This window comes from Elgaria multicarinata, chromosome 2 (genome assembly GCF_023053635.1).
Source record: "Elgaria multicarinata webbii isolate HBS135686 ecotype San Diego chromosome 2, rElgMul1.1.pri, whole genome shotgun sequence".
NCBI lineage: Eukaryota > Metazoa > Chordata > Lepidosauria > Squamata > Anguidae > Elgaria > Elgaria multicarinata.
Window position 1 is genome coordinate 85,716,428 of NC_086172.1, and position 27,696 is coordinate 85,744,123.

Sequence of the window (27,696 nt, forward strand, 5' to 3'; positions counted from 1 at the left end):
GTCACAGACTCAACCCAACCTACTTCACAGGGTGGTTGTTGTGAGGATAAAATGGAGAGGAGGATTATGTACATCGCCTCGAGTTCCTTGGAGGAAAAAAGGTGGGATATAAATGTAATAATAATAATAATAATAATAGATAAGCAAATCTGACACTTGATATTTTCATGCAGTATCTCTGGGTAAAACTGGTTGTGGCAGAAAGTATTATGTGCGTTGGATCCAGACTTAGTCATACTTAGAGAAGACCCATTGGAATCAATGGGATTCAACCTAGTAACTATTTCAAAGCGGCTAACTCTACATCTGAGGAAGTCTGGAACCAGTCCTTCATGTTTAAACATGAAACTGCCCTGTTTAAACACATACATAGTTTAGTCTGATGGTCATGTGATTTGCCCAGGCCCCATTTGTCTACAGAAGTGATGGCCCAATTCAGACTAACGCAACACTTAACCCACAGTTGATCGAACAGTTGGGAGCCCTGTTCACAATGCCCCAGTACACGCCTCCTTTTCTCTGCCTGCTGACACCTTTCTTCCTTGCCTTTTGTGTGATGAATCCACCTTCCAAGAGAAACAGGCACCAAAAGTCACCTCAAAATTGGGGCTGCAGGTCATAAAAGTAAGACTTCCTGTCAGACAAATAGCAGGCGTATGGTGTGTATTTCAAGAAGCCATGCAAACCTCCTTTGCCACTGTTCATCAACATGTCATCTAGCAGGACAGTAGCGCCTTAAATGCAGATCAGTGGTGGTAGGAAGGTGAGTCATGAACTTGAAACCATACTTTGAGCGAGCACTCTTCTGTCCTATCAGAGACACCATGGGAAGTGTAGTATCCAATGTAGTCTTGAACTCCTGAAGAAAAGGTAAAAAAGATATCGATGTTAAAAGCAGATGTGTGATTGGTCTGCAGGGTTTCGTGAGGTATAATTACAGAGTTCCACAGCAGACCTGTGGCACAGACTGGAAGTAAATGCATCTAATCTAGTCAGCTGGCTGCACATTAAGAATCTAAATAGCCTTTGAAAAATGCATCTGCTTCCTTACAATGCTAGTAAAATATTAACTGGCTGTGCAGGCAGAGAGGGGAATACCAAAGGCACATCATTCCTCCACTAAAGCTTAACAATTAGCCTTGAACTTGGAGCAACCACCATAGCATGACCAGGTTTGGGGAAGCTGCTAGTACCCTCTCCATGTATTTGTTACTGTTAGACTTTACTTACTCTAGTTTCTGGTTCCTCATATTTGGGTTGTCGTGACTGCAAAGCAAAATAATCTCCCTCGCTGGATGAAGACACGCTCTCCTTGACTGCCAAGAACAATAAAAGCAGAATGGCCAGTTAGCCCCCAAACTAGCCCTTTCCCATCATGAGCTCATCCAAATTGCAGAAGGTATCTGAAACATTCTCATACTCAAGCAGAATCAAAAACATTTGGACACCTTTGTCTAGCCCCATGAAGCAATAATATAGTACAATCTATTTTGGAATCACACAATGCCAAGTTGGTTTCACCATTTATCCATTTTGATGTATGCGTGCGCGCGCACGCACACAAAATCATCAGCCATGATACCACTAATTGCAGAAAAGGCAGTGCAACTTAAGGGGGAGGGACTAGTTCACTTATTGGGGCCATCCAGTGATGGAACGAAGGGTGAGCTTACTCCTGAATGACCCTCCCCAGCATCCCCTATGTCTGGACTGGGTTGCTGAGGAGTCTATGGGTTAGCTTACCTCTGGGAAGTACCCAAGCAGGACAACAGAAGCACTCTCAGTGGAATGGGTCTCCCATGCTGATCTCCAAACATACCACTGTGTTACACCACTATATTGCACATACCACTATAGCCTCAATTTGAGGGTGTCCAACTCTGGTATGTGGTTAACTCAATCTCCTTCACGGTGAACCTCCTCAGTAGAAATAGCACACAAGAAATACATTAATGCCCCACCAAAGCGTAGCCATTTGCCATTTTTATTCCTCTGTAGGATTTGTTTTTTTATTTGCAAGGAAAGTGGACATAAATCAACCTAAGTGAAATATGCTCTGTTCATTATGCATTAACACTGAAATAGCCTGCTTGAACCACAAATAAAAGGGTGAGGTTGTGCTATTTTTTTGTTTGTATTCTCCGCATCCGAGGTAGAACAGAATGGAATCATAATCTGCCTTTTAAATAAAAACAAAAGTAGAAACAGAATAGATCACTGGCAAAACAAAGGTTCTGGGACAGGCAACCTGGAACCCTCCACATGTTTTAGATTACAACTCCCATAAACCCTGGCCATCATGGCCAATGGTCAGGACTATGGAGGTTGTAGCCTAAAACATCTGGAGGGCATCAGGTTGTCTACCCCTGCTCTAGAGCCCAAGCATATTTAGGTAATTCACTTAGCACACATGGGCACAGGTGTGTATCTACACTAAAAAAAAGTGGCCTTCGTATCTGTCAGGATGATAACTAAGAGCATTCTGTGTTAAAAAAAATTCATATCCACCTGCCCTCCCACATATTCAATTCCAATCGTGGAGCAGGATGAAAAAAAACCCTACAAATAAATTAGCTCCAGTATGTCTGGTTATGAAGGCATCACATTAAATCAGTCTGTTTATCATGTGTACATTTCTGACTGTTCTTAATGCAAAATACATAAATGTGTTGTTCTGTGTGCTGAAAGAGCTTTTAAATACCGTATAACTTTACAACACAGTTCACACAAATATCCCTATGCTAAACTACATACCCAAATCTGGAGGTAGATTTATTGTGGAAAAGAAAAATGAGCCAGAAGAGGTACTTGAATCTCTGATTTGTTTCTTGGCTCCTGTGGAATGGCTATTTGATAACTTGCTACTGGCTGAAGAATCAACAGAATAGTGTCTTGTGTATCTGAATAGAAAAAAACAGATTGACTCAATATGAAGCGCATCTTGACATGCAAAAACATAGGACCAAGCATCACCTCCTCGCTACCAACACATGACTCCTAGACTAGATAATTTTGAAAGTTTAGCCGGGGCTTCTCTACATGAGGCTTTTTTCCTGTGAACAAGATTGGTTACTTATGGAAGATTGGTTCCTTTACATGATGTCAACCTCTAGAGCCTCTCCCGTGGTTCCTGACCTTTATCTCCCCCCTTTTAAGAGCTATTTAAATACTGTATGTTGAATTTCTCTGTGTAAAGAGGAAGTTGTGATATAACAGCAGCTTTACCACAGTGCCATCTAGTGGCTGTATAATAGACCATATAGAACTTGCAGATAAAAGAAATCGGGGGGGGGGGGGGAGAGGAGAGAGAGTGCATGTAAAGAGCCAATTTTAATCCTGCAAAGAATCCAGAAGCAGGCACCCCAGTAAATTTGCAGAATAAAACTTCTATCTAGAAAAACCCCAGAGCTGCTGCCAATATTTCACATCAATTGCCATTCAACATTGAAAGTAATCTATCTAATATGTAACAGATTGAAAAATGCAGTAGTAACTAACATTTATACCACTCATTTCATAAATTCAAAGCCCATACATTATCTCAGCAATCCTCACCACAAATTGATAAGGCAGGCCAATATTATTATACCCATATTGCAGATGGAATGTAGGAGAGATAAGGCTGAAAGAACTGTAGTTTGCCTACAACCATGTAATGAATTTGTAACAGAGGTGAGATTTGAGTTGAAGACATCCTGGTTCACAGCTCATGCTTAGATGCACTGCTTCACCAAATGTCACTGCTGGAGCAGACATCTGTGTAGCATACGGTCAGGAGGGATATGTGTGCTGGGGTGCCAAGGCCCACCATGTTTGATTCCACATGCTTTAAAAGCAGGGGTGGGGTACATGTAGCTCTCAACTTCCGTCAGCCGTAGCCAGCATAGCCAGTGCTGAGGGATGATGGGAGCTTCAGCCCAACAACATCTAGAAGCCACAAGATTTCCATCCCTGCTTTAAAGTGACAAAAGAAACCCAGAATGCACCTGGCCTCTTGGCCACTACTTTCAAATGTATGGACGTATTTTTTCTAACGAGAGCTCCCACATACTCTGTTCCAAAAGTATTTGTTAATACCTCTTTCGGCACCAAACATTAAAGAACTGTTCTTTTATGCTTAGGCTGGGTCTTCATGCACACCCCTGTCATCTGTTCACCTAGTTTATGCACAGATTCCTTCATGTCCCAACCATTAAAATTGGTGTACAACTGGCACACCCTCAGGCCCTAACTGTGCTCCCCCAGAAGTGCCACCAATCCCTCCCTCTCGATTTCTCCTTCTGCCAGAAATCTTCACGCAGCAAGGAATGAGCATCTATATCAGGATTGCTGGAATGCATGTGTATGTGCGTGAGTGTGCGTGCACATGGCTCTCACATACAGCCCTCAGGGCTGAACAGGCTGTGTGCCCCTTACTTAAAACCTTCCTGTGCCACCCTAGAGACTGGGATTATAGGCTAGATTCCACTTCTCTCTGTTTCCCTTTAAGGCTCCTCTGAACTGCTATTAGCATATATGGAAAGGTAATGACTGCATTCTCAGAAGAGCTTCCTATGGCCACAGAATGAGTTTGGTTACCATCACATGACTGCAGAGTGCAGACATAGGGCCCAGTATCCCAAAGGTTACTACTGGCATTTAAATGGACTCATAGAACCACACCTTTGAGATGACATGAGCTTCCACACTCATAATGGAAGCTGGAGCTGGCAGTGAGACAATAATGTTTATCTTGGGGAAGAGAAGATTAAGGGAAGACATGATAGTTGTCTTCATGTATCTGAACTGCTGTCACCATGCAGAACATATTCCGTGTTCCTCTGGAGGGTAGAACTAGAACCAATAGGTTGGATCCAGATTAGGTGATGGAGGAAGAGGGCAGGGAAGCAGAGGAGCATGAAAGCCAATGCAGGGGCAATCTGCCAAGATCACCTCCCCACTCCCTCCCTCCAACAGGGAATCTTCATTGGACCCCAGTGCCTTGCATGTATGGAAGGAGCCGTTCCATTCCTGGGCTGGCCCATCTCGATGCAACTCAATGGATGGAAATGGCAAGGAAAGCCTATTTCAGCTAAAGTTTAGGAGAAATGTCCTAGTGGAAAGAGCTGCTCAATGGTGGAACAGACCGCTTCAGGAGGTAGTGAGTTCTCTTTCACTGGAGATATTTAAGAAGAGGCTGGACAGCTATATGTCAGGTGCTGTATCAGGCAGGGGATAAACTAGATGACCTTCCAAATTCTATGGATCTAGGAATACATCACATGACGCTATGTGCCATTCCTGTTTTTGATTAGTTGACTCTTAGGTTGACTCTGTACCTTTTCTTTATCAAGATGCCTGAATCCCTGTCTTTCTTACGATTTCGTGAGTATGACGCTTTCCTTAAGGGAAGCTTCAACTGATTAGGTCCCTCCTCCACCTCGTCATCATCGTCATCATCACCATCATCCTTGAGTGGAAACTTGTCCACTGAAAGGTCCACATTGTCACTGTAGGCTGCTGCAGCTGCCGTTACCTGGTGAGGGTTTGTGTGTTGCGACACAGTCTTGGAAGATGCAAACAAGAGAGAAACGATGTCATTCACCAGACCTCTACTGTTTATTTATTTATGTTTGCATCCCCCCTTTCTACTAGTGCCCTCAGAGAAGTTTACAACTTACTATATCAAAAGAAAAAATAAAGATGCAATAGAGAAAACAACAAAGCAGCCAAAGTCTCTCAGGACCCCTTCAGAAGCTGATGGTTATTTATGAGCTCCTGACCGGGATGTCTCTTTTGCTTTCCCCTCTGGGCACACAGGTCTTTTACCCTCTTCTTCTTTCCCAACTGCCATTCACAGTACCAGCAGTCGCTAAGAAAATTGCAATCCAGGGTCACATAGTGGTGCTCTTTTATTCCAGATTTTAAAAGTGGCTTTATTTAGCTGCCAGCTGAAAATGACTATTCCTATGCTACAGGCTAACTGCAATGACATTTGGTGACTGTACCTGATCTTTTATGGACTAGGGAGTGAATCCAGAGAAACACAGCCCAATACACCCACTCCCTTAAGCAGTACTATAGAAGGGCCTGTTTAATAGGCAACTGAGTTCTCACACCATGCTCTACAGTATAATTTGATGAGGATTATTGCAATCCTTTGTGCATAACATACTGAATGATCAAGGAAATTGCAGGGTGGGGGGATTAAATGATCTATCTTAAAATACATTTTAGGGCCAAACAAGCCATGATGTGGGAGATCCATGTCATTTTTTTTCTTTGGGCAAAAGCAGCAGCTCATTATCCCCTCTCCCACTTACATTGCTCATTTAACCTTCCTCGCACCATGCAATTGCCTTGATGGAGTCCCCCTCCCCAAACTGCTTTTAACTTTGGGAACTGTGGGACCTACAATGCTGATACCTATATTTATATAGGTATCCCTTTTCTGTAATGGAACTCAAGGTCATATACATCAAGTTCCCAGGCAGCCCGATATTTGAAGTCCTCTATTTGAAAGACTGCCAGAGGACAGTCCTCTATGTGAAGGGTTACCCAGTCCAAGTTCAATATAAAGATAAAGAATCATCAGAAGGGAGACCAGGGGTCGAAGTGGCCCTTCAACACCACCTGGACAGCAAACTGAGAAAGACACACAAGTCACCTGGTGACAGTCTGCCATACTACAGTGAGATGATGTGTATTTCTATTTAAGCTAGAATTATAATTTCTAAATTTGCATTTATACATATAAATTAACATGAAAAATTTATGCAAATTGTCCTGTTTTGCCCTCTTTTTTGGCAATTCACCAGTGGCCACCCTAGCTAGACCCTGACCAGACCCAAGTCTGCTTAACTTCAGCAAGGATGGTGCATCAAATGCCATTAAACCAAGCATTGGGACTTCTTGACCCCCTTCCCTTCATGGCCCTTAGATAGATACCTAACTGAACATGACAGAGTGGCTTGCTATAAGCTTTTCCACAGGACTGCAGAGGACTCTGATAGTAATTTGGTCACTGACAGCCAGTGTAGTGTGGTAGGTAGAATGTTGGACATGGAAGAGGGAGACCCAGAATCAAGTCCATGTGTAGTCATGGCCTTGGGTGAGTTATTATCTTTTTGCCAAATCTGTATCACTGGGTTATGAAGGATCATGTACACTATCCTCAACTCTTTGGAAGAACAATGGGATAAAAGGTATTAAAGAGATTATTCCACATACCAGGAAACTAGCACAACACATTCTCCCCAGGGGCGGCCCTTCCATTAGACAGAGTGAGGCAGCTGCCTCAGGCTGCAGATAACGGGCGGGGAATGATTGCAAAAAGTGCTGGAGGGTAGAGCTGTGTGTGCCACATGGCCTATCCTGCATCACCTAAAATGTGATGAAGGATGTCGAACTAAGATTCAATTGGTCAGTCCAATTTCTGTATCTGGAATTGGAATTGGGGGGGGGGACCATTTTGTTCTTCACTTTAGGTAGCAAAATGTATTTTGACAACCCTGACTCTCCCCATGGATTCTCTTTCCTTACTTTGCAGAACCTCAGGATTAATGATGCTGCAACCCCTTCCTTACCAAAATGATATGCATGTGTTATCTTAGCTAACTGCAGAGTATACTGATTTCTTGGACAACTGAATATATGACCATTTAACATTCAACATATCTTGATGAGCTCTAAGACTCAAACATTTTTCTCTTATTACAGTTCTGTGTTTGTGTTTATTCTGATATAGCTCACCTTTGGACAATCAGTCCTGGAATACTCTTCACCCACTTCCTTTTAAAAAGAAAAGAAAGAAGAAAAGACAGACAGACAGGAAAAGTACAAAGCAGTGCTTTGGCCTTCCTTCCAAACTATTAAAGTGATTCACCTGGCCACTCTGGTCACAGAGGATGGTGGTGCATTCTGGGCCTGCTCTGAAAAACCGTGGGCCTGACAACTTGTCTGAAGGATGCTCATGAGCAAGGTTAGCCCCTGCAGCCCAGACCTATAAAATACAGCACTGAGGAATAAGCCACACTACATCTGTGCATCATCTGCAGTTCACTTATATTTACCCAGAGCCTTCCATCTTCAGATGGATAAAACGCTGACCTGGTACTCCCTTCTTTAGTTTGAATAGGCAAACTCTGTAAGGAAAAAAGCTACCTGTGGAGGCAATTTGGAGTGGGGAAAAGGCAGACTGGAAAAGAGTTAATAAATATCCCCTCCCCACCACATTTCTTCTCCACTCTCCCAAAGAAGTTTTAAAACTTAAAATGGCCCATCAGGCTACAGTTACATATCTTTGCATTAAAGATATAGTTTGTCCCTTAATATAGTATAATACTGTGTTAATATTACATTATTTTGTTGGGAAAGTTTGCAGATTGAACATCAGGTGCAGAGAAGCCTGTATTCATGGCAGCCAGGAACTACTGTGGCTAACAATGACCCTGTTCAGACGACACACTAAGCCATGGTGGTTAAGCGTTTTGAGCTAAACATTACGGCTTAGCATGTCATGTGAACCATTCCTAACATGGTGGCTACGTAACTACGGTTTAAACACACTCACTAACCATTTGCTGCAAAAAGGTTAGCAGACTAACCTTGGCTTATCATGTTGTCTGAACATGCCCAATTAGAAAGAGATATACAATCCATAAAACCAGCAAAGAAGCAAAATAAATCTAAAATAAACTTACCTTGAATTAAATTTATAATTTTAAAATTTTCCTCAAAATGCCTGGGCAAATAGAAACATTTTAATTTGGCACTGAAACTAACAGTTAAATCCAATGTGCTAACCCTATCTATTCCAATTTGTGTCTAACTGCATACAAAAGGTTCAATGAGCCCTGGTAACTCTTGAGTTTCCCCCCACGTACACTCCTGGTTTTGTACTATATATCAACAGAGTTTACATCACAGTAAGGGCTGGGAGATGGGAGGGGTCTCTGCTGCTTACAGTGATGTGGTGCTGTGCAGGCAGAATGGTGCCACTTGGGAAACGGTAGATAGACACTGGGTAACCTCCAACCCACTGCTGGATGACGTAGCTACTGAGGTCTACCTCCTTGTTCAACCATGAGTTGAAGATTCGAACAAATTTGCCTGTACGATGTACACTGACAATCCTGAGAGGGCTTGTGACACTATGACACCTGGAAGAAGGAAGGAAAGAAGGGTGAAGGAAGGAAAAATAGGAGCATTAGTTATTAATTTAGAAAATGTGTGTGAAAACTGATCCTTCTAATATGCATGTGGGTGAATTAGAACTGTGGTTCTCATAGACAAATTTCCCACAGGAAATATCAGAGCTTGTTCTAAGAGAATTGAAGAAGCAAGTAGGAAGAAGTACTGGGGGTGGGAGGGGGGAGACATCACAGAAAAAGAAAGGGCACAGCAAAGAAAATCAGACTTTTTCTGGATTATGAAATCTCCCTGGAATCAGATGATGAGTTAAGAGACCAGATATGAAGGACAGAAGATTTGTACAGTTTGGCAGGCAGACTGGTTGCCATTAAGTTTTTTACTTAGCATCCAGTGTTGGTTTGAAAGGGAATAGTAACAGCTTAGGTAGTGATGAATTTGTTGGAGAGGGAAACGGTAGAAGTAGAAAAGGAATACTTAAAGTAGACTACATTTGGTTGTGTTTGAGAGAGAGAGACTTCATGTATGTCTGAAGCATAGTTTCATTGGTTCATTGGATAAACAAATGATTTTCTCTAACAGTAGTATTTCTGGTAACACATATGCAAATTGGCCTTTTGCAGTTTCCTAGTAAATAGTCTGTCTGTGGATGAAGAACAGAGAAACACAAGACACAGCTGAAGAGGCAAAATGTCACATCCTGTCAGAGATCATATTTACTATGCTTCAGCTAGACGTTCCAAGAAGGTTCAAGAAATGTTTAGTTTAAAAACAACACTAAGCCAACTGGAGAGTTAAGAGTCGAAAAAAGAGAAATATATTCAGAAGATACATAAGGTGATTAAAACACATGGGTTGAGCAGTGGAGGTGTGAGAGGTGTGGTGTGCTAGAAAAGTCACTCATCTGAGGTGGGGTGATTCTGACAACTATTCCTTAAATAATGAAATTTGTATGATAAATATAAGGGATTTTTCTGCAAAATGTTGGCTGTACATGCATGAGACCTGGTTCGCATGACACAGTGGGTTATCATGAATTAATTAACCCATGATTAGCTGTAGCTCATGTGGGGGAAGGCTGTGGCTGCCATTTTGAATATGCAACCTCCAATTGGGGTGATGGGGGTCATGTGAACTTGGCCATCATTTAAGCCTTGATTACATTAACCCGTGAACCTGGCCATCACGGGTTAATCAGATGTTAAATAAACCATACTTAAGCCTTGATAAGCTGCCATGTCATGTGAACCAGTGTGTGAGAGTATATGTGTGTGTGTGTTTGTGATGTCATGGGTTCAGCTGAAATATGCAAAGTCCACAAACCAATAGACTGCAACAGTAGGTGGCAGACCTAATGCTTTGAGAGTTTATAAGTTTAATGTGTTGAAATGTGGTGCTCAGCTGACATCTGTATGACCAGCTAGCTGATGCCTTTAAGCACACAGCTATCTATATAACGTTCTTTCCAGCTTTGCTTCTCAGAGGCCTCACAATGTATTGTTATCTGGCAGTTCCTGGCCTTCCAGACACCTGCACGACAAGAGTTTGGGGTGGTGGTGGTTTGGCTCAGTCGGTAGGTCTGAAGGTCCCACTGCGTCACTGAGTGCCTCGTCAGTATTAAGAACATAAGAAGAGCCATGCTGGATCAGACTGAGGGTCCATCTAGTCCAGCACTCTGTTCACACAGTGGCTGACCAGCTGTCGACCAGGGACCAGTAAAGCAGGACATGGTGGAACAGCATCCTCCCACCCATGTTCCCCAGCAACTGGTGCACAAAAGCTTACTGCCTCTGATACTGGAGGTAGCACATAACCATCAGGGCTAGTAGCCATTGATAGCCTTCTCCTACAGGGATTTATCCAAGCCCCTTTTAAAATCATCCAGATTGGTGGCCATCACCACATCTTGTAGTGATTTGCTCAGTGATGGCATGTAGAGGCTCAAAATGTTCTCTCAGAAAAGGAGCACTAGAGGGGGCAGGGTTAAGTAATCCTCTAAAAAAAAGGGAGGGGCAAGAAAACTGAGGAACAATGCAAAGTCTCACATAGCAGCCAAATGTGGGACAAAGGGCTGAAAAGATGAGGACTGGGTGCTTGTTCTACACTGTTCCAAGTTCAACTTGCACATAAAAGAAAAAGGCTTATGAGTAGTTCATTAAACAATACAATGGCTTTTGCTCCCTGCTCTGACAAAGCCTGTCTCCTCTCCTGAGTGGGGGGGTGCTCCCAAAGCTCAGCCTTTGGTGTACTGCTGGACACTGGCTATGCAAGGAATGCGATACACAGCGTATGCAACATCCAGGGAGAAGGAATAATATTTGATACTAAATGGACAATGGTCATGTATGTATGTATGACATTTCTATACCATAGCCAAAGTTCTCTGAGCAGTTTGCAAAACAAACCATAAAATACAATAACTTAGTAAAACATAGTATAAAAACCATAAGTTTAAAACAAAATAAAAACCAAAGTAAAAAAGGGGGCAAAAGCCAGCATCAGTGCAAAGATCTAAAAATGCACCAATGGAATTTGTAATACTGAAGGACTAAAAATGGAAGAAAGCATGCAGCAGTCTCCGCCTAACTCAGATGATTCTGTAGGAGAAAGACTTGTCACTGTTCCCAAGTTGCAGAGAAACAACAGCCTTGCTTTGTACAGAGCTGAACTCTTCAAGTTCCTCCAGTCATCTAATCTGTGGCACTCACCATTTACATTTTTCTATGAATGGGGACGACATAACGTGGGTGCATCTCTCTTCATCTGATGGCTGCCCAAGGGTAAGACCAGGTTGAGTTAGCCTCCAAGGCTCCAAGGGATGAACCATGTGGGTGGCTGTGGAAAGTGGAAACATAATATCCTCATGTGGCACATTAATACTTACTTATGAAAACCTCTGGGGTGGGGGAAAATACTGTGGCTATACGTTAGACACTGCACAGTGGTGGTATTAGCTGCATTTTAAAAACGCACACACCAGTTTTCTATATTGATGGATTTTGATTTTTTTTATCTTATTACAAAAATGACTGTTACTGGGGTTTTAAAAAATGTAAAAAAATAAATATTGGAGGTCAAAACATCTGTTGCCTGTGTGTCATGCATATACTGTGGCTTTTGTGGTTTTTATTGCACCCTCCCCCTCCTCATATTTATATCCTCAAGGCCCAGTATTGTGTCTATGTTTTACTGATTTTAATATTGTAACTGTTTTTACATATTTTATTGCTGCAAAAGCTGCCTTGGGAGGGCTCATGCCCTGAAAGGCAGCCAAGAAATGACAGAGGCAATTTATAGGCTGTTTTTCAATCTATCAATACTGCTCAGCTACAGAATGCCTGCAGTCCATGCTTCAATGACAACCCATATTCAACCCATACTCTGAGTTGTTGTTACATGAGAACCAAGTCAATGAGCTTCTTCAGACGAGCACATTATCACACAGTTGTGACTTGCCACTCATGGATCTTCATGGGACATTTTGACGACACGATGATCATCCTGTGCATCCCATGTTCCATTTCCTGGCTTTAGTGATGTAAAAAAAGGCTCAGAAAAGCTGACTCTTCAGATATATGCCGAGATTTCCTGCCATATGCAGAAGTTCCACTGTAAAACGCCCACTAGAGGGCACTGTCCCATTAAACTGCATTGAAGCTGTACAAGCTTCACTTCCTGCTCTCCCCCTCTGTGGAATTGGAACTCCTTACAGAAGAAGAGGAGATGAAGCTTCAGCCAATGCTAAGGGAACACGATTTCCCCCTGTCTGAAGGAGCTGTTCCAAATTCAACTTGCACATAAAAGAAAAAGGCTTACGAGCAGTTCATTAGACAATACAATGGCTTTTGCTCCCTGCTCTGACAAAGCCTGTCTCCTCTCCTGGCGGGGTGCTCCCAGAGCTCAGCCTTTGGTGTACAGCTGGACACTGGCTATGCAAGGAATGCCACACACCGCGTATGCAACATCCAGGGAGAAGGAATAATATTTGATTCTAAATGGACAATGGTCGTGTATGTATGTATTAGATTTCTATACCATAGCCAAAGTTCACTGAGCGGTTTGCAAAACAAACCATAAAACCGTAAAATACAGTAACATAGTATAAAAACTGTACGTTTAAAATACAATAAAAACCAAAGTAATTCATTTCAGTGCCAACACATGGAGATATTTCCAGCTATGGTGGTCTCCAGCATGTCCACAGGGCTAATGGGAACTATAAGAATGGGTTGTGCACTTTCAATATGGAGGTGATCTAATATATGTGTGCACATACATGTGCACACATTGCATGTGTGACTCTTTGATCAATCAGGTAGTGCCAGACCCTTTTTACAGAGGAAGAATTAGAACTTACATATCCCCTGTTCAACTTTCTCCAGTGATGGTGGCAGACTCAAAGAGGATTCTGTCATCTTGGTCTCGGTTGTAGATAAAGTGAGATCTGATTTCTGAGAGGTGAGGACAGCTATGGAGGATTGTGAAGAAGGCAACTGACTCTCGGTTCCTAAGCTGTAGGAGGTGGAAAGGAAAGTTCTATGTGGGCTTTGGGCTTATCTGGAATTTTTAAAAACTCAAGACATTCTTAGTGCTATATTCATACTAAACCAAATCCAGTAGGAAGAGTGTGAGATTTTGCCCGTAACCATACATAATATAGTGGAAACCTTGCTACCAAAGGGCATAGCCTGCTCATTTGTTTTTACAGAAAAGTCTTGGGAAATTTGTGCTCCACCACTGGAATGGGGTATAAATCTTAAAAACAGCAGCAGCAGCAGCAGCAGCAGCAGCAGCAGCAGCAGCAGCAGCAACAATTAACGTAATGCTGGGACATTGCTGCAAGAAGAAAATTTAGACTTTGCTATTCCCCCGCCCCCTTTTCTTCCTGAACTCCATTTCCGGTCAGGGAAGGCTCTGCAACATGAACATTCATGTGCTTGAACCTTGCAATGCTGGAGGGCTCAATCCCTATTCTTTTAAGACGTTCTTAAGATGGCCCAGGCATGGGATGGGATGGGATGGGTGGGGCGTTGCTCATCACTAGCAATGCCACAGACATTATGCAGCCCATTCCCATGACATTCATGCAGCCACACTGCACACAGTAATTCCAGGAGCAATGGATGCACTAGCTGGAGAATCACATTTTCTGGGTGACAAAATCTTGTAATTGACATGCTGGACAAATGCCAGATTCTTCCCCACAGTACAATTGCAAGCAACCCTGAGGAAAGACATCGGGATACCACACAAGTAAAATGAGTTATTAACTGTAAATTTATTGCATTAAGAAAAAAAGATCTAGGAAGACCATTTGGAGAGCCACAATTCCATAGAGCAGCCATTTTGTCACATTCCATTTCATCTTTGTTCTCTGCTGTCCTGGTACATAATTCTATATACACCCCCTCCTCCTTGATAAGCTTGGGAATATGGCTGGTGTAAGCATAGGATTTGTTGTTATTATTATATCACCCTTCAATAGGAAATCCCAGGGTAATTTACATAAAGGAAAAGTACAAGAATTAAAATAAAGGTTAAACAATCAACAATCTTAAAATTCAAGGACTTTAAAAGGTAACAAGACCTTAAACAGATGAAAATGACCAGGAGAGCTAAAATTACGGCTACAAAGCCTAGGAAGGTAAAAAGGTCTCTGCTTGATCCCCAAAGGACAATAAAGTAGATGCCAGTCAGATCTCCCTTGGAAGAGCATTCCACAGTTGGGGTGCCACCACTGAGAAGGCCCTTCCTCTGGTAGCCACTTGCCTTGCCTCAGATGGCAAGGGCATGTGCAGAAGGCTCTCAACAGAAGATCTTGATGTAGGGGTAAGATACATACAGAGGTAGGTCCTTAAAGTAACCTGAAACTAAGCCATAAAGGGCTTTGAAGGTTGAAACCAGTATTTTGAATAGGGCCCAGAAACAGACTAGCATAGTACCAGCACAATATTATTATAATGCCCAGACATAGCTAGTAGTTGAGCTGCTTCATTGGAACTAACTGCAGCTTCCAAACAGCTTTCAAAAGAAGCCCCGTGAAAAGCATATTACTGTAGTATAGCACTAAGGTTGCCAGAACATGGATTACTCAGTCTAGCCTACCTGGGACCAGCCTCTTGAATGTGGGGGAGGGCAGAAAAGCCTCAAATATGGCGCCAGGTATACACATTGCATGCAGAATCACTAAAGCAACCACTCAGTACCATCATGGGCTGTTCTAGGAAGCTATCACTCCCCCCACCCCCACCCCTCCACACTTGGTCTGGGAACTGTTAAAATAAGATCGTGGAAGATGTCTTGGTGGAAGGCAGAGACAGCTCTAGAGGGGGAAAAACAGTCAGCAAAATAGTTTTTGGGGTTGGGAGAGATCAGTGTTTCATTTTTTTAATGTTCCCAAACAGAAGCAAGTTTATATTTCACATTAAAGGTTTGATCCTAAACATAAAGAACTATTTTTTCCACATAGAGCACACTGCAGTAATCCAATTTTTGAAGTTACTAGCACTGAGAGTCAAGAGGTTCCTTGATAATTCAACAAATTATCTCTAAATAAATGGGAATAAATTCTATATTCTGATATAGACCAACAGCATCACCTAGAGTACAATTCAGCACCTCTTCTGAAAAGCAAAAGCAAAAGCCTGGGTTTTGTCTCCAATACACATTCCTAAGTTAATTCCTTTTTTACAGTAACCCAGCTGGAACTGGCTAGCTTGTAATAAAAGTTCAGAATAACTAAGAATGTGGAATCAGCCTCAAAATATATTTCTGATTGGCTAACAAAACCATTTGCATCAGAGATGGAGCCTCTCATATCATTGATCCAAACAGCGACCCATCTCCATTAAGAGGCCGTTTTTTACTGATCTCGAATTCTCATAAGTGAAGCTTCCACTATTTTTTTCTCCTTGGAACCATCCAAGTCAGGAGTCCAAAGATGCTGTCATGCTTTCTCAAATCATCTTTTCCACTTTGCACATGCTCTGAAAAGCTAGATTCTATACAAGGCACAAGCTGGTAAAATATAACTCATTAGCTTAGATTGACTTCATTTATTTTATTTGGGTCTGAGTTTGAGACTGTTGTGTTCCTTTTTTTCCTACCCCCTCTTTCCTGGTTCAAATTCATTAAATACTTTGACATTGGTTTAAAAGGTATTTCTCTGGAATCTCTAACTAGAATCTTCTCCATGTGCTAGACTGTACTGTTGTTAAATTACCGCGCGCGCCCTTGTGTTCTAAGGAAAGTTCACAAGTTTCTGTAAGGCTCTAGGTTTGGGGAAAAGCTGCTTTCTTTAATTTATTTATTTTCCTTAGAGCTGGGCTACAAGGAGGAGTTCTTGTCAGGTGAGCTTGGAACTCCTTTCCCAAGCAGCTGTACAGCCTAGGGGGTGCCAGGAGGTTCAGCATGATGATGGCAGCCTGTCAGAATTCTTTTTTGAATTCTGAACCCTTATACAAAATGGGTCTCTACTAGGAAGGAGTCCCAAAAGGGGGTTAGGCCGCAATCCTTTCCAGATGACTGCCAGCCTTCAAACACAGAGGCTGACAGGTTTCCTATGCAGGGTGAGAGGAGCAGGAAGATGATCATCACCTCCACGTGCCTTTTGCTCTGCATTTTCACTAGATGGGCAATTTTTCTGGAGCAGTCTAGCTGGGCCTCTGTGGATGGAGGCTGGGGCAGCTGGAGGATTCTGCATAAGCTGGCCGCCCTGGTCTCCCCTCCTTTCTGCCCACAGGACCATCCCCTTTCCCTCCTCTCCAAACTCATGTTTGCAAGCTCGTAGAGAAAGCTGGCGTGATTCTCTCTGTAACGGCTGTGAGGAGTAGGGGGAGGAAGTTCAGATTCTTGGATCCAAGGTCTGAGCACTTTCTCCAGCCTTGGATCCAGGAATACAAAGGATCTTATGCCTGCCTCAACTCCAGACTGTCTAGGGGCCATAGCATTGCTCTCCTCATTTTGCTCTATCCCATTGAGCTACGGCCCTTCTCCTTAAAGGATGGTGGAGTGATCATGGGCAGCGATGTATCAGGATATACGTGCAGATAGATAAGGGAGCAAGACTCGGGAGGGCTTGGAAGGTAAGGCCAAAAGAGTTGTGCTGGACCCAGGAGTGGGCAGGAAGCCGGTGTAACACTGAAGGAGAGGCGCCATGTGGTGCATAATATCAGGTTAGCATGGTGGTTTGAGTGAAGAGGCTAGAAAATCCATGGTTCCAATTTTGCCTCAGTCATGAACTTGCTGGGGGGTGGGGTTTTTTTCTGCTTCAGCCCACCACCACCTGCATCCATAATGCTGGGATAATATGACTGGCATACTTTGACAGGGCTATTTCAAGAAAGCTGAGCTAATGTATGTGAAGCACTTTAGAAAAGCATTATGACTTGTAGCCAATCGGTGTCTCTCCACTGACAGAAGGCTCTTTGATCCAGCAGAGGCGGGGGATCACCTTCCTTCCCACTGTGTTGACAGAAGCCTCTGCTGGATCAAAGAGTGGAGGGACACCAATTGGATACAACTCAATATAAATGCTATTTGTTTACTCTGTACTGATGAAATCATGATGCTTTAAAAGGAACAGATCAGATTTGCATCATGCCCAGAGTAAACCATCTCTGTTCATCACAAACATAAAACTGCAACCTCTTTACTGACAGCCAGCTCTATTTCTGTCATTACTGCTTATTCTAAAGAGCTGGAGGAATCTCATTCTGAATTCTTTCTCAAAAGCAGCATAAGAATAAGATAGAATGGATGGTAGGATAGAAAGGAATGAAGCCAGACAAAAGAGGAAGATCGAAATCTGAGAGAAAGACATGAAGTATAACACAGAGAAAGAGGAAGGAATCTGGGATGACTGAGCAGAGTGGATTCCTGAAATAAAAGTTGTCTGGACAAGGGGTTGGATCCAGACGTGTTGTTCCACCAGTGGAAGGTGGAACTTGCAGAATGAGATTTCCCCATTCTAGCACACACACACCCTCCCATGCACCTTCCAAATCTGCTATGGAGGGAACTACAACTCTCATCAGCCTTAGGCACCCTAGCCAATGCTGAAGGATAATGGGAGTTGTGTTGCATCAACACCCAGAAGGCTACACATTCCCTATCCCAGGCAGAGTGTTTTCCCCAAACGCTCAGAGCATGACTAGTGTCCTTGCCAGAGCAGTTGACAGTGAATGAGCCCCCCGCTTCCCACTCCCAGGTGCCACAGTCCAAAGGGGCTGCACAGGGAGAGGGGAGTGGCTGCCTCCTTTCCTACACCCCTCCTCGCTACCCTCAGAGGAAAGAAGAGGAGCTTGGGCAGGTTGGTCTGAAGTGTGAAGAAGAGGAAAAGGCCCCTGGTGCTTCTTCCTGCCCAGCCCCCTGCATCCTCCTGAGTCTTTCGGCACTCTCGGCAGGAGAAAGGCGGACAAGTGCCTCCGCCTGCTGAGACAGATGTTCCAGGCAGTCCTGTGAACCGCCCAGGGGGCTTCAGCTATTGGGCGGTATAAAAATGCAATAAATAAATAAATAAATAAATAAATAAATAAATAAATAAGACATTTTTGGCTTGGGCCCTTTGCACATTGCGCACCTGGCTTTCTCAGGTCCCAGCTTCCTGCAAATGCTGAGTGTACCTGGAATGGTGGGAAAGATGGGAGTTGCAGTCCAAGACACTTGGAGGGCAACTGTTTGTGGGAGGCTGGTCTAGGATGAGCCAAGGTCTGTGCCCATTGAATTTAGTATGTTCTAGTTCCGGCTCACCTCAGAGTTATTTTCCCCATGCCCCCGATTGGACCCCTTCTGTCAGAAGGCCTTGTGATTTGAAGTTACCTTTCCTGTGAGCTCTCATCTGTGATGCTATGAAGTTGTGCTATTTCAGCGACTGTCTCTAATTTATTGATTATTTCACCTTTCTCCTCTTCAGACAGAGAGACACTTCCAAACTAAAATAGAGAAAGTTGGCAAAACTGATAAAACACCAAGAAGGAAGGATAACAATCAGTCTGAGAGGCAAATCTATGGTCCCGCAAGGCAGTGTGCTTAGTAAATCTATTCGAAAACAAGAATCCTCTAGAAGTACCATCACTTTATGTCTTGCATTGCTTCTTTGCCAGACTTCCTCTTCAGGGCACTGCTTTCCTCTTTTGAAAAGAAAAACAGTTTTGACGTATGTGTGTGTATGTATATTTATATGTGTATGTACCTCTGCACATGTATATGATGTGACACATACATACTTACACACATAAACTGGATTCCATTGTCCCAGGTATGATGCTCATAAGTATTGAAAGGTTGTCCCAGCATGAAAGAACACAAGGAATGGACAAAGATAAATGATGGAAAGGGGGGCCTTCCTTCCTTCCTTCCTTCCTTCCTTCCTTCCTTCCTTCCTTCCTTCCTTCCTTGCTTCTTGAAATCAAGGATTAACTACATGCAACCACTAAAATTATTTTAGCATTCATCTATGCTGGTTTGAACTGAAAGGTATCAACATGCAAATTGTGAATATAGGTAAATTGTAAACAAGTGAATCTATAACATTGTTTAATATTACTTTAAGGGGCAGTTGCTTCTAGGGCTGCTTTCTTTACAATGCGATCCTATACAAGCTTCTACACGATACTGTTAATCCGCAGTATCTACTTTCAGTTTTGTTGCAGAATTGAGATTTAAGCACTGCACAAAAAGCATTTCCTTTCCTGCTTTTCTGCCAACCACTAGGAGACACTGCCCTGGTTCAGACAACACGCTAAACCATGCTGCTTAACCACAAAATGGTTAACCATTTTGTGGTTAAGCAGCATGGTTTAGTGTGTTGTCTGAACCAGCCCACTGTGGTATAGCAGAATAGCACAAATACACAAGTGAAAGAAGAGTTTTCTCTCACTTTCACAAATAATTCATTTTCCTTGCTCTAAAAACACACACACAGAAAGTGCTGTTTAAAAACAGAGGCAAAACTGGAGAATCACAACATCATCTAAAGAACCCATAAAACAACCATGAGTAGGGAATAGCCAGTGTGCAATAAATGCCTCATATAGAAAACCTCTACATGTCTACCCAGAAATTAGTCACACCAAGTTCAATGGAGCTTACTCCCAGGAAAGTAGGTATAGGAGTGCAGCCTCGATTGAGGTTGATTATAGCAATGCTGTGCTAGATGAGAGTGCTTCTGTACGTGGGTTTTGTGAGTTCAAGTACCTAGAACTCACACTTTTCTGGATTCCACTAGAGCCCCTGTCTTCATGGCACTAACCTTATTAAAGGCATCCACAAAGCTGGTGTGCTTTGGAATTCTCCGAAGCCTTAGATCACTTGTGTCTGATGTTATCCTTTTTCCCTTCTCTGACCAGAGCTACACAAGAAGGAAAAAGTAATGCATTACTAGAGTTAACGATCCATTAATTATGAATTTAAGAAAGCCAAAATGAGTGAGCTCTTCTGGTATTTTAAGATGCCTTTTAATAATGTGCTGCTTTTAATAATGTATTAGTTTTAAATGTTTTAATCAATTATATGTATTTTATGGTGTTTGCATTTGTGTTGTACCCCGCTTCAATCCAGAGGGAGAGGCGGGTAACTATTGTTGTTGTTGTTGTTGTTGTTAGCATTCATTGGTTATATATGCAATCCAGAACAGTTCCTCAGAACACAGAATAGGGGCATCCCAGGAAGCCCAGGAGAGCAGAGAGGCAGCAACAAAAGTGTGTGATGTCCCTTCTGACCATTTTCAGATCATTTGAATTCCTGTGCTCAGTTTAGCTGAACCCTAAATTGACTTCTTCTTGTCCACGGCAGAAGAACCATAGGGTGATGAGCTTTCATCCTGCAGGCCAGCCCATCCAGCCTACAGGGCCTCATGCGAAGCCCTCCCCAAGCCCCTTAGTCAAGAGGAAACCCCACTGTTATCTCTAATCTGTGACTGACAATAATAGCAGGAATTCGCCTGTATGCTGCTCCACTTCCCCATTGGGAAGGGGGTGGCATGTCAAGGGCTTTGCACTTCCCACATCCTCACCAATGGGGAAAGTTACAGGGCAGGTGAAGCTGCCTATATTGAGATACCAGCTGGAAGAGGTCCAACCAGTGTTTTAGGTGGGGGCCAGATGACATGAATGTGTGTGTGTGTGTGTGTGTGTGCTAGGGATGTATGTATTTTGTTAAATCCATTTCATCTGCGCTTTGCAGATTGTTCCAGGTATCATCTGTTCATTCATGGAATCAGATTTCTTTTAAAGGATGTATGAGGATTTTATTCCACTTGCACTAGTGTGCATTAGTGCTGATTCACCCTTGCGTTAATGTGCATTAGCACTAATGCATATTAGCCCACATGGAAATTAGCACATCCCCCCCAAACAGTAAAAACTGGTCGGTGAGTCTGTGTGGCTCGGAGAAAACCAGCCCAATGCAGAATGCACAGGTCGGATTCATAGAAATCTGAACTCATTTGACGCCATTGCCGATTTCTCCAACATTCCTAGAGTGAGCCTAGCCCCTGCAGTCATCTGGCCTGCGGAGGGCTCAGTGGCGGGCGGGCGGGCGGGCGGGCGGGCGGGGGGGGGGACACCTGGATGCAGTGTGGCACTCCTGGTATAAAGGCTTTTTTTTAAAAAAAAATCTTTTCCTTTTATTTTTGATCCTTTTCGGTTTCATACCTGACCAGCCTTCACATCATCCAGCCTCCCTGGTGGAATTATTAATTGTGTGTGCATTGCATATTGCAATGAGGGCTGGGGTATTAGTACTGATCCTTAGCACTGGACCTTCTTGGTCAGTTCTTAGTACATTAAAAATGTTGATTTAAAAACGTTGATAATCATAACAGGACATGACATGTGCTATGGTGGTGGTGGCGACGTATGGAGCAGGAGTGGCTTGGCATTGGCAGGCAGTGAGTGGCAGAAAGTACAATATCTGGACACTCCAGTTTAGGAACTCAGCCAGAGGGAAAGGGCTTACTTGGTTGCAGCAGCAACCAAATTATAAGGTCTCAGACATGGTAGCCATCACACAGCAGAACCTGAGTATTTTCTATAAACAATCAAAATCTTATTTGTGCTGATGTATTATGGCTGAAGTTGTTTCATATTTTTGTGTGGTTTTTTTAAAAAAATCTATTTGACTGTGAGCCTTTGCAATAAAGCAAGTTCTGCATCAAAACAAATAAAAATAAAAGAACGTGTGCATATATGTAAACATGCTAAATCACCAAGGACTTCGGGGTCTTCATTTCACAGAAAATGAGAAGAGGGCAGGGCTCAAACGTTTGGCAAGCAGTGCATGCCCCCTAATGGCCAGATATTGCAATTAGTCTTAGCTCTGCTCCTTTAAAATTGCCTTGTTCTATCAATCAGTGCGGTAGCCATTATCTGAAATACACAGGAGGAAGGGAGGAAAGAAGTTGTAGCAATATTAGTAGTGACTCAAAGACAGAGAAAGAGAACAAATTCTTTCCTAGAAAACTCCTGCTCAATCTCTCAGTGGCTTTTGAAATCATTGATCATGGAATCCTCCTGGATCAACTCCATGAGGTGGGTCTTGGGGTCACAGCAGTTCTATGGTTCTGCTCCTATTTGTAGGGTCAATCTCAGAGAGCAGCATTGGGGGAATTATTTCTTGGGCTTCTGGCAGTTGTGCTGTGGTGTTCCGTAGGGTACCATCTTGTCCCCAATGATCTTTAATAACTATATGAAGCCATTGGGATGCAGTCACTAGGAGATTGTGAGCAAGATAACATCGGTATGCTGATAAGCAAAACAGGAGGGGTAAATTTGGTAGCGAAAACAGCCAAAAAGTACTAAAAACACCCAACTGATATAATTAAACACTACATTCTAAAATGTATGTAAAAATCATATATTTTTACTACGAAGTATAATGTGCATCTTGCATAAAACCTAAAGGTACAATGCTTAAAAGAGATAATATAAAGTACTTCTTCACACAATGCATAATTCATTTACGGAATTCACTGCCTAGAAATGGCAGTGAATTCCACCTAGTGGATGGGGTGGGGGGATTATACAATCTATACAAATAGTAACTTGAATTACATTACCATATAATCCAATGATTTTTCTATTAATGTATCCCCAAAATACCATATAATCCAATGTTTTTTTCTACTAATGTATCCCAAAAATGTTCTATCATTCAAACAGGAATTGATGTCATATGATAACAACTGCATGGCTTTGCTATGCCAGGCATTAGAAAATGGCAAAAATATGATGAATGAACAAGTGGGGGGAGGGGAGAAACATTACGATTTTACAACAGTGGTTAAACTTACAAGTTATATACAATTTCAGAGGAAAAACATTTATTAAAAAGATATCTGTGTGAAATTCCAGGGTATCCAACCACCACTGGAAAGGACACCTTTGGCAGAATGGAGCCCCCACTTTGAATGCCCCCAAAATTTGCTCCAGAGGCCTAGAGAATCTTATTTATTTATTTATTTATTGCATTTCTATACTGCCCAATAGCCGGAGCTCTCTGGGCGGTTCACAAAAATTAAAAACATTCAAAGTATAAAACAACTTCTGCAGACATGGGGGGAGCAGGAGGGAGGAGAAAGACAGGGAGGATGGAACTCCTATATTTACTAATTATTCAAAAGAGAAACCACATTCATCAAAGGATATTGCATGCTTATTTAAATTTTTGTGATACCTATTAGGTGAGGTATTTATGAACTGGGTGGATTTTGTGTTGGTCATTATCTTAAACACCAACTACTTTTGCATGCTGTAAGCTTCAATACTACTACTACTACTACTACTATTTTTAAACAGATGCAACACAATTATGCAACAGATGCAGCCAACAATTACTATTTGTGATGATGACTTCATGGACCCTCCATGCTCAAAGGCAGTTGCAGGGGGATTATGCTTGCCTTCATGCCGGGCCTACTGATCAGCTTCTTGAAATCATCCAGCTTGCTACCAAAGGACTCTTCTTATTTAATCCCTCTTCCCAGCAGCAGTCTTGACATGTCTGCCAACCCTCCCCCTTTCCCTGCCTTGCTTTGATGTTGCTACTTATGCAAGTGCTTTATGTAAGTTCTGGACTTTTCTCTTATTACATTTCCTTCCAGAGGCTCACATCGAGCCACATTTCATTCGTAATTATAAATACTTCTTAGTAAGAAGTATGGTGCTGGGATGAGCTTTTGTAATTCCTCAAGACTGCAACTAGTTTGATTTGCAGTCAGACTAAACTGCTCTGGATTGGCTGGGATGCTCTTTGCGCATGGACATGTGATTTGGAAAAGATGCTTTTGCTTTGCTTTCCCACAGCCTGCTCCTTCCCTTCTCCCACCAACACTTGGCATTTGACATTTGGCTGTTCAGCAGGCAACTCTCCAGCTCTCTGAAACCATGTCAAGGTAATGAAGTAATTGCTTCCGACGGGCAATGCTCCTCTTTGACTCCATCGCACACCTTTCCTAACCTTTCCTGTTAAGATGTTGCCGTGGAGCTGCTTCAGCACTCCTCCAGGCTTCGAGTGACTGACATCTCGGAGGGACAAAACTTCAGCCTGGCCCCAGAGCTCTTCTCACAGAAGGCTTTTCATTCCTCAGCATTGCCGAGGCAGGCATGGACAGCAAGAGGAGATGACAATAACCCGCCATAGGGCAAATAGCTCTGTACCCTAATCTCTCATTGATCTTCCAGGAAGAGAAGGAGAAAATTAGCTTCCCTCACATGCTTGACAGGAGAAAGCAAGTTTATCCATTAAAGAGGCTGCACCTTAACTTGCCCACTAGTCTATACAAAATAAGTGGATCTATGCAGAGTTGACAGATTATTATTATTTTCTTTAAAGTTCATGTTTCCTGTGACACCAATCAATGTTTGGCAATAATGGGGTAAATGTGGGTTTCACCATCTACATTCTTAGCATGCTAATGTAGAGCTGTTCTACTTATTATGCAAAATCCTGATGCATGAAAAATATACAGTATTTATTTCTGGACCTAAATGCCTTTCGAATTCTAACTAAGCCCATAGAATACCAGCCCCTCTCTCTTCCATGTCTCGCTGCCTCCCTTTTTTTTGTTCTAGTGCTTGACAGAATACGTTCACTTGCTGGGAATTATGGGAATGGCCGGCTGGGAATTATGGGAGTTGCAGTCCAACAATGTGGAGGGCACCAGATTTGGCAATGCTACATTAACTGAACAAGGGGCTCATAGTGTGGCATGAGCCAGATGCTTCCTGGTGCTCCACTGACTTGTTTGGCTGAAGAAAGAAAACTTGAAATGGCAAAATGCTACATTTAGTGGCAACTCCAAAATGTATCATAATGTCAGTCACATGTTTCTATGATTCCATAGCATTTCATTATCCCCATGTACTGGCATGTTTCAGAATTATTAAATTCAGAAACACTAGCAAAGTTGTGAAATCTAGCTCCACAGTAAGACAGCAGACAGTATTCATACTGGAGAAACAGATATATTCGGAAGATAAGCTCCAGCATTCAGTACAAATTCAGTCTGGAAAACAGAAAAATGGGTTCCATCCAACACCATGTGAGGAGGCCTCTGCTTGTGCAATGGGGCTTCCCCTCCCCTCTTCCCCCCTGCACCCCCAAAACCTTCTCTGTAATGCTGATGGATTATCTGGAGAACATTTCAGGGGTGCAGTGGATAGACACTATTGGATTTAACCCAATAGCTCAAAGTGGGATCAGTACAGTTATTGTTGCTTGAGGTACGTACACATTTCTTGCTTCAAAAACCTGTTTGACCAGAGAAACCTGGTTGTGGGAAAAAAGAAATGACTGTACATCTTAGGCAATTGATGGTTCTACATACCACTTTCAGCAACTGAAAAAAAGTATTGTCTGTCCCCAGCCCATGCCAGCAACTGGTAAACAAATCAAGAATAGATCTAGTGATCAAATCCTTTTTATTACATACTATATTACTATGATATAATCATTGCCTATAATTATTACTTTCATTACAATTATTGGAGGGTATGCATTTTAGCTCCTACCTCAAAGCACTCGCATGCTAATTTTGTCCCTTCATCCTGTGACATACTCGACTCTGTGTCTATTTCTTCCTCAGCTTTTTCTGTCAGGATTCTTACTGCATCCTGCAAGTGCAGGACGTCCAATTTTGATTTCATGAGTTTATCCTCCAACTTTTGCAACTCCTTTTCAGAAGGAAGAATAGGGGAGAATATGTTAAAGAAATGAGAGGCTTAATCAAACAGTCAAGGGCCAAATTTTCTGCTGGCAAAACTGCAGGAATTGTAGGGCAAGTACCTGAACTGGCTTTTTCAGGGAGGGACTCTGAAGAACTTAGTTGAAATAGAGATGGCAAGACTTACTGGGATATTAAAAATTATCAAATTACTAGGTCCAGTCAGTATCCACCTGAGAGTACTTTAGAAACTCAAATATGAAATTGCTGATCTTCTATCAAAAACATGCAACGTGTCTCCAAAATCAGCTTCTGTACCAAAGGAATGGAAAGTAGTCACTGTGATGTCAATTTTGAAAAGGGATCCAAGAGGAATCCAGGAAATTACAGGCCAATTAGCTTAATATTTGTCCCAGGTAATTTGGTGGAAAACATAATTAAAGATAAAATAAACATAGAGAAGAGGCCTTGCTGAAGAAGAATCAATATGTATTCTGCAAAGGCGATTCTTTCCTCACTGTCCTTTTGGAGTTCTTTGAAAGTGTCAACAAGCATGTGGATAGGGACATTTTGGTACACATTGGCTGGGTTCACACAACATGCTAACCCACACTCAGTGGTTGAGTGTGGGTTCCTATTGAACTGTGGGTTATCATGTTGTCTGAACACAGCGTGATTTCCCCAGGGTGGCTTGTCAATGTAAGCAATTGTTAAATGATGCAAACTATGGCAAAGAATCCTAATGTCACACATACAATGAGGGGGTCTGAACTGGCAGCAGTTAGCTAGAAAAGAGATCTTAGAGATATGGTGGAAACCTCACTTAAAAGTATGTGAGGCAGATGGAAAAGGCATGAATAAATTCCATGCTAGAGATTACTAGGAAAGGGGACTGAAAATAAAACTACCAGTATCATAATTCCTTATACAAAGCTATGGTGTGGCCATACTTGGAATACTTTGTACAGTTCTGGTCACTGTACCAGAAAGAGGAAACTGTAGAGCTGGAAAATGTGCAAAGTGAGCAGGGGGTTAGAGCACCCACCCTCCAAAGACAATCTAAATGCACTCCTGTCCCCAATCCCAGTTTCTCAAATCCCCAAATGTGTCCATGGATCCAAAAAGATTGGGGGACCCCTTGTCTAAAGTGTTTGGGGCTTTTAATTTAGAAAAAAATGAGTAATTACTGGCCAAGCTGGCTAAGAAAGATGTTGCAAACCAACCCATCTGGGGGGCACCAGATTGGGAAAGGCTGTGACGGAGGTTTATAACATTAGCACTAGAAGTCAGGGCCACCCAATAAATTTGCTTGACAGGAGATTCAGGATAGACAAAAAAAAGTTTTGTACTTCTTCACATGACACTCAATGTATGGAATTTGCTGCCACAAGAGGAGGTAATGAGCA

The 27,696-nt window shown here is 42.5% G+C and overlaps 1 protein-coding gene across 1 annotated transcript in view; it reads right to left on the reverse strand.

Moving 5' to 3' along the window:
- Positions 1-712: 712 nt before the first annotated feature.
- The window catches only part of LMNTD2 (lamin tail domain containing 2), a gene marked incomplete at its 5' end in the record, with an annotated part of 47,469 nt that continues 20,485 nt past the window's right edge, over positions 713-27,696 (reverse strand). Inside the window, 11 exons of the mRNA XM_063118401.1 lie at positions 713-859; positions 1,231-1,316; positions 2,755-2,900; positions 5,319-5,545; positions 7,865-7,981; positions 8,945-9,140; positions 11,838-11,964; positions 13,487-13,641; positions 18,949-19,061; positions 20,381-20,479; positions 26,139-26,300. Coding sequence (XP_062974471.1) covers positions 713-859; positions 1,231-1,316; positions 2,755-2,900; positions 5,319-5,545; positions 7,865-7,981; positions 8,945-9,140; positions 11,838-11,964; positions 13,487-13,641; positions 18,949-19,061; positions 20,381-20,479; positions 26,139-26,300 — 1,575 coding nt within the window. The remainder of the gene's footprint in view (positions 860-1,230; positions 1,317-2,754; positions 2,901-5,318; positions 5,546-7,864; positions 7,982-8,944; positions 9,141-11,837; positions 11,965-13,486; positions 13,642-18,948; positions 19,062-20,380; positions 20,480-26,138; positions 26,301-27,696) is intronic.